This window comes from Antechinus flavipes, chromosome 3 (genome assembly GCF_016432865.1).
Source record: "Antechinus flavipes isolate AdamAnt ecotype Samford, QLD, Australia chromosome 3, AdamAnt_v2, whole genome shotgun sequence".
In the NCBI taxonomy this organism is placed as follows: domain Eukaryota; kingdom Metazoa; phylum Chordata; class Mammalia; order Dasyuromorphia; family Dasyuridae; genus Antechinus; species Antechinus flavipes.
The window spans coordinates 556,264,192-556,271,485 of NC_067400.1; the positions used below are offsets into that span (position 1 = coordinate 556,264,192).

The following is a 7,294-nucleotide window of genomic DNA, read 5'->3' on the forward strand; positions in this document are numbered from 1 at the left end:
TACAGGAATTATTGGATTCCTGGCACATGAACTAATAGACAATGGGTTCCTTTTGGACTATTTCTAGGACTTATGGACATGTATAAATTCTCATGCTGATTAATGTCATTCATTATATTACTACTAACCTGTGTTATATTTCTATGTGCTTATGTATTTTTTAAAATAACTTTTTATTGATAGAACCCATGCCAGGGTAATTTTTTACAGCATTATCCCTTGCACTCACTTCTGTTCCGATTTTTCCCCTCCACCCCCTCCCCCAGATGGCAAGCAGTCCTTTACATGTTGAATAGGCTACAGTATATCCTAGATACAATATATGTGTGCAGAACTGAACAGTTTTCTTGTTGCACAAGGAGAGTTGGATTCAGAAGGTATAAATAACCCGGGAAGAAAAACAAAAATGCAAGCAGTTTACATTCATTTCCCAGTGTTCTTTCTTTGGGTGTAGCTGCTTCTGTCCATCCTTGATCAATTGAAACTGAATTAGCTCTCTTTATCGAAGAGATCCACTTCCATCAGAATACATCCTCAAACAGTATTGTTGTTGAGGTATATAATGATCTCCTCGTTCTGCTCATTTCACTTAGCATCAGTAACAATGTAAAATCTTATACCAAAGTTCTATTTGACCCACAAATATAAAATGGGGGAAGGCATGGTTCTAAATAATCATTTTCTTTTTTTTCCAAACTGAAGCAGACTTAATTAATTAATTGATTAATTTATTATTATAATTTTTTTATTGACAGAACTCATGCCAGGGTAAATTTTTTTACATTATCCCTTGCACTCACTTCTGTTCCGACTTTTCCCCTCTCTCCTTCCACCCCCTCCCCCAAATGGCAAGCAGTCCTATACATGTTAAATATGTCACAGTATATCCTAGATGTAATATATGTGTGCAGAACCGAACAGTTCTCTTGTTGCACAGGAAGAATTAGATTCAGAAGGTAAAAATAACCTGGGAAGAAAAACAAAAATGCAAACAGTTTACATTCATTTCCCAGTATTCTTTCTTTGGGTGTAGCTGCTTCTGTCCATCCTTGATCAATCGAAACTGAGTTAGATCTCTTTGTCGAAGAAATCCACTTCCATCAGAATACATCCTCACACAGTATCATTGTTGAGGTATATAATAATCTCCTGGTTCTGCTCATTTCACTTAGCATCAGTTCATGTAAGTCTCGCCAGTCCTCTCTATATTCATCCTGCTGGTCATTTCTTACAGAACAATAATATTCCACAACATTCATATACCACAATTTATCCAACCATTCTCCAATTGATGGACATCCATTCATTTTCTAGCTTCTAGCCACTACAAAAGGGCTGCCACAAATATTTTGGCACATACAGGTCCCTTTCCCTTCTTTAGTATCTCTTTGGGGTATAAGCCCAGTAGAAACACTGCTGGATCAAAGGGTATGCACAGTTTGATAACTTTTTGAGCATAGTTCCAAATTGCTCTCCAGAATGGCTGGATGTATTCACTATTCTACCAACAATGTATCAGTGTTCCTGTTTTCCCACATCCCTTCCAACACTCTGCATTATCTTTCCCTGTCATTCTAGCCAATCTGATAGGTGTGTAGTGGTTAAATAATCATTTTCAATGAAAAATAGCTGTAGCCTTTTACTGTGCTTTTGCTAATATTGTGATAAGGCAGTCACAAAAGGCAATCTGATCATAGATTTCATCAGGAGAATCATAGTTCCTAGGGTTAAGATCAAAGTGCTCCAATATTCTCTCTTGGTCAAACCGCATCAAGAACACCAGAATTATTTATGGAACCTAATTTTAAGAAAGACTGATAAACTGAAGAGCATACTGGGGATTACAGCTAGGATGGTAAGTGAATGCATATCTTATAAAATATTTGAAAGGAGTGGGGCATGTTTAGATGGGATATCAGGGGAACAGAATATCTTTGCAGTTTTCTAGCCATAATGGACTCTGTAGAATTATCAAGCCATATTACCCACCTTTGCCCAACTCTCTTATTGAAAATATATTTGCATATTGCAAAAGATAACCTTTTTTTTTCAAATTTGATCCACAATGTGGGAAATGAAAAGAGATAAGCCTTTATCCTGTTATAATATGCGTGGTAAGCACTTTTTAAAATACTATCTCATTTGCTAAGCCAAATGTTATCTTACTGTAATTGATGCTTCTACAGACATCTCATCTGATACTCACAACAGCCCTGGGACATAAGTGCTATCATTGCCTCCATATTATAGTTGGGAATTGCAGAGATTAAGGGACTTGCCCAGAATCTCACAACTAAGAAGGATTTAAGGCAGGATTTGAACTAAAACCTTGTGAATTCTAGCCTAGTTCTCTATTCACTATGTCATCTACCAGCCTAGTATTATAGAGCATTTAAGAAGACTTATTTGCCATTAAGAAAGTATGTGAGTGTTGGAGTAGGTCCTAGGCATTCTGAGAGGATTGGAAAATATTTGAGATGATGGACATAATTCTTGGAACATCATGCAGGCTTATTGAATGCTTTCTAACAATTCACTTGACCCAGAGTGAGAATCATTTCTATATCAGTTCTATACTCATCATTTTATTAACTCAGAGGAAAAATTTAAAAATGAAACACAAACAAGCAAAGAACAGCAACTGAAGAATTTTGCACCAAAGAATTATTATTTGGCAAATTACTATTACCCAGCTATGACTTGAAAAATGGAGATTTTTGAAATATTCCAGAAAACTAGCTTAAACTTGGATAAGATCTCTCACCCAGGCCACCCAGCATTATACTAGGAAAAAAGAAAAATTACTTACCACAGCATCATTGCTTTCCTGCCTTCTGACAGGAAATGACAGGCTTCCAAGTGGAGGCCCCAGAGGAACAAAACTGGGGAGGCTTCTGCAAATCCTATGGAAAGGGTCTTTGTTCTTTCTGAAAGAGCATTTTGTACACCTAGTTGGGATTGATTACAACTATGCCATAAAATCATTACTCAGTGATCCAGAAAGAGTCCAGGAATAAGTCAGACAGATTTAAAGAACCCAAAGTCATTAAAGACACATGCAACTGGAGAAGGAAAAACTGCAAGAAGCCTGGTAGAGTTGGAAGAGAGGAAAGACAAGGATATGCCACAAGGAGCATAGAGCAGGATACTGCGATCAAGGATGTCTGGTCAATCAGCTGAGAGGAATGTCAAGCCTGAAACTGTATTGCTAATTCTTGTCAGACCAAAGAGCCCAAGACAGGGCTCTGTATCTCTTTAATTCTCTTGGGATCCTTTGGGAAAATCTGGAAGTATGTTTTCTAAAGCCTGAGTCATTTAGTCATCTTTCTTCATCTTTATTAAAAAAAATAGCACAAAACTCAAATTACCTAGTCTTTGCTAGATTGGGTATATTTTTTTCTAAATGGAGTTTAGAAAAAAGCAATCTGGATGGGAAGAAGGTATATAGAGAGGAGGGAGAAAGAAAGAGGGACCAGGACAGAGACTAAGATTAAGATATATTATCACTGGCATGTTCTGCCAGAATGAAAATATTTTTAACTGAAGAGTTAAAGCTTAAAAAATGGAAAATCACAGACATATTTATTATAATTTCCAAGAGAAATGAGAGCATAATTGTTCAATGAGAGTAGCAAATAAGAGTAGTAAAGTAAACTCTGCTCATTATAAGACATTATTTATTCTAAGATGCAATGCTTTCTGTCTTTGATTAAATTTTCAGTCTTTTTACTTCCATAACTCAATCAATAGGTAATACTACCTTGTAGTCTTTCCTGATCTCCCCAGTTGAATCTACCTATCTAAATATCTATCTCTTTATATGTATATGTATATATATTTAATTCCCCTCATTCATGCCTAGAACATTTTTTAAATTTCTTCTTTGTTCCTTATGTTCTACTTAACTATGAAACTATTATCTTCCCTTTCCCACATGAAATATGAGCTTGTAAATAATATAATGGTATCATGTTTTTTATTCTTATATGTTTTTACATATTGAAATATATTATCTAGTTACTAAAATAATTAAGTCAAAGTAAAAAGTAAATTCTATTCAACATGTCTTTATTAAGCAACTTGTATGTGTGGTGCATTATGCTCAGCACTGGTTAAACAAAGACCAAAATAAAGCAGTTCTTGTTCTCAAAGATCTTACATTATATTCCATGCAAAGTAACATGATCATAAATATGTAAAACCAAATATTAAAAAAAAAAACATTTATAAACAATGAGTTTATCAAGGTGGGAAATGCACCAAACCTGGGATTTAGGAAAGGTTATGTGTAAAAGGGACAGGTTAATGGCATCCAGAGCAAAGGGATATTCATTCCAAGAAGGGAGAAATAAACCTTTCCAAAAATTTGGTAGCAAGAAATGGAATGTCATGAAGCAAAGTCAGTAAGTATTCATTTATTAATGCCAACTATGTGCCCATGTTAAGGGATGTGTCAAAGTGAATGGAAGAGATAGTCCCTGTTGTCTGATGGTTGAAACTACATGCAAATCCTGCCCCCAAAACAAACAAAATACCAAACAAATTAAAAATGTATGTGCAATCAAGCTATGGTGGAAAAAACTGGAGATAAGCAACAGGAGTAAGGGACTAGGAATAACCCTAAAACAGCAAGCAATAGAAACATAAAACATCTGAAGCAAAGCAATTTGAAATGATCTTAGAAACAGGTTGAAATCATATTCATAAGTCCTTTAAATCAATCAGAAAAGTTGATATATCATCCCAGAATCAATAAGACACCAATGATGCTTCTTGAGCAGGTAACTGTCAAGATCAGATGTGTGTTTCAGGATTGTTTATTTAGGAAAAAAGGAGAAGATTGTGTGGGAGATAGGAGAGGGTAGAGGTAGGAAAATTAATAATAAAGCTACTCTATGAGTCCGGGTAAGAAATCATGGTGTTCCAAACCAGAGAGATTATCATATGAGAAGATAGAAAGGGATGGATACAGAAATGTGTAGATAGACGTGATACATCAAGAAATTAAATAGGAGATTTTGGAGATTGAGAATCTGAGGATGATTCTAAGGAAGGTCATGGACAGTTGTGACTGCAATGATTGTGGTAACTTGGACAGAAATATAAAAGTCCCAAGAGGACTGGGTTTTGAACTGGGAAGATAATCATCTCTGATTTGGACATGTTATTTTTAGATAACTATGAAGCAACCATGTGAATATTTCTAATAGTCATGGAGGTAAGAAATAAGCTTGGAGAAGACTGAGCAAGAAATGTGAAGAAAACTAGGAAGAAGCAATATTGATCAAAATTAAGTTGAGTATCAATTTGTAAAATCTAAATGGTTCTCTGTGGATAGAACAGATCATGGTTAAAAGTGTTGTGAGATAAATGTATTATGGTTGTAGGAACAAGAAATATAAATATTCTCACAGGAACAATAAGGCTAGCAGTCAAATCCATTTTGGCTAATTATTTACATATTCTATATACCAAATTTACAGCCCCCTGTATATCCTACATTCTATAACCCATTTCATCCTTAAGCAATTTCAATGAAACTCAAAAATAGATTGAGATATGCTGGATATTTCATTCTTGCTATTTAATGCAAGGTTTAACTGCAGGGTTCCCTAATAAAGTCTGGACTGATCACCCTGGATTTATGTGTCTTTTTCCTCAAAATATCTATGTCACAAGTAGATACACCAGAATGTTTCAGAATTGCAATCTCCAAGACTTTTCCAAGTCTCCCCCCCCCCATTTTTTCTCTTCCTCTAGGTGGTATATTTTTCCTGAGCAAAGTAGTAATGAAAACATATCATTTAAGTCCTTCTTTCTCAGCATCATAACTTGTCATATGGAATGGGAATAAATTTTTAGCATGACCTACCCCCAGGTGGAGTGAATCCTCAAAGGGACAAATAAACGGATGATCCCTGTGCGAATCTGCTTGGTCTTCACACTGTAGATTATGGGATTGAGCACAGGAGGTACCAACAAGTAAATGTGAGCCATGAAAATATGAACAAGGGGAGAAGCATGCTTCGCAAAACGGTGGACAAGAGACAGACCAATCATGGGCACATAGAGGATGAGGACAGCAGAGATGTGGGAGGCACATGTGTTGAGAGCTTTGAGCCTTTCCTTCCGTGATGCAATGCTTAACACAGAACGGAGAATGAAGATATAAGAAACCAGAATGCCCAGGGAATCAAATCCCCATAGAATAGTGATCAAAACCAATCCATAGATGACATTAAATTTAATATCAGCACAAGCCAAGCGAATCATGTCCTGATGTAGGCAGTAGGAATGAGAAAGGACATGGGAGCGGCAAAAGGGGAAATACGCAAGACGAATCATCAGTGGAATAATGGAGAGGGAACTCCTGAGAAAAGCTGCAATTCCAATCTTAGTAATGCGCTGTGGGGTAAGGATGGTGGAATACCTCAGAGGATGACAGATGGCTACATAGCGGTCAAAGGCCATTGCCAGGAGCACTGCTGATTCTGTGAAGGAGAAAGTATGGATGAAGAACATCTGTATCACACAAGTGTTGAATTCAATCTCTCTGGAAATGGACCACAGGACTCTCAAGAGTGATACAAGAGTGGGAAGGGACATGCCCATGTCAGTGAGAGACAACATGGCCAAGAAATAGTACATGGGTTCATGGAGGCTTGGGTCAGTTCTGACTATATGAAGGATGGTACAGTTGCCCACTATCCCAACCAGGTAGAAGATGCAGAAAGGGATGGAGATCCAGTGGTGTAGTGCCTCATATCCAGGAATTCCAATGAAGTAGAATATGGTAGAGAGATCACTACTGGTATTGAAGTCTGCCATGGAGCTTCTGGAAAGAGCTGCAATCCCATGTCACACATGCAATTACTCCTAGAAGGAAATGAAAAACAAAATGGCTACAAAATATACTTTAATATGAATTTGGTTGCTATAATTCCCTATTTTCTATTTAACCACTGCTACATTCACCCCTCTATTTTCTCTTTGAACTTATTTCCTCCATACTTTTTTACTGATATTTTGGAGTTACAGAGTTTGCTAAGTGCTCCATTTTATCCCTAAATAACTGGTAAGAGCAATTATAAGCTTTTTGATCTCATTATAAATTCCTTTAATATAGAAAGCTGTTTGAAAACATTTTTGCCTTATTTGTAGTTCTGCATGAATAAGAAACAAAACCTGTTGTTTAAAGACTAAATTAGTTTAAATTTTAATTCAAGAAGTTCATATTATGTTGCCACAAAGTCTTGCAGGAACATGAAGATTGATACAAGGAATAGGAGGCATT

The 7,294-nt window shown here is 36.3% G+C and overlaps 1 protein-coding gene across 1 annotated transcript; it reads right to left on the reverse strand.

Moving 5' to 3' along the window:
- Nucleotides 1–5,868: 5,868 nt before the first annotated feature.
- Nucleotides 5,869–6,828, reverse strand: LOC127557465 (olfactory receptor 51L1-like). The gene has a single exon (XM_051990778.1). The coding sequence runs from the start codon at nt 6,826–6,828 to the stop codon at nt 5,869–5,871; it is 960 nt and encodes a 319-aa protein (XP_051846738.1).
- Nucleotides 6,829–7,294: the final 466 nt, after the last annotated feature.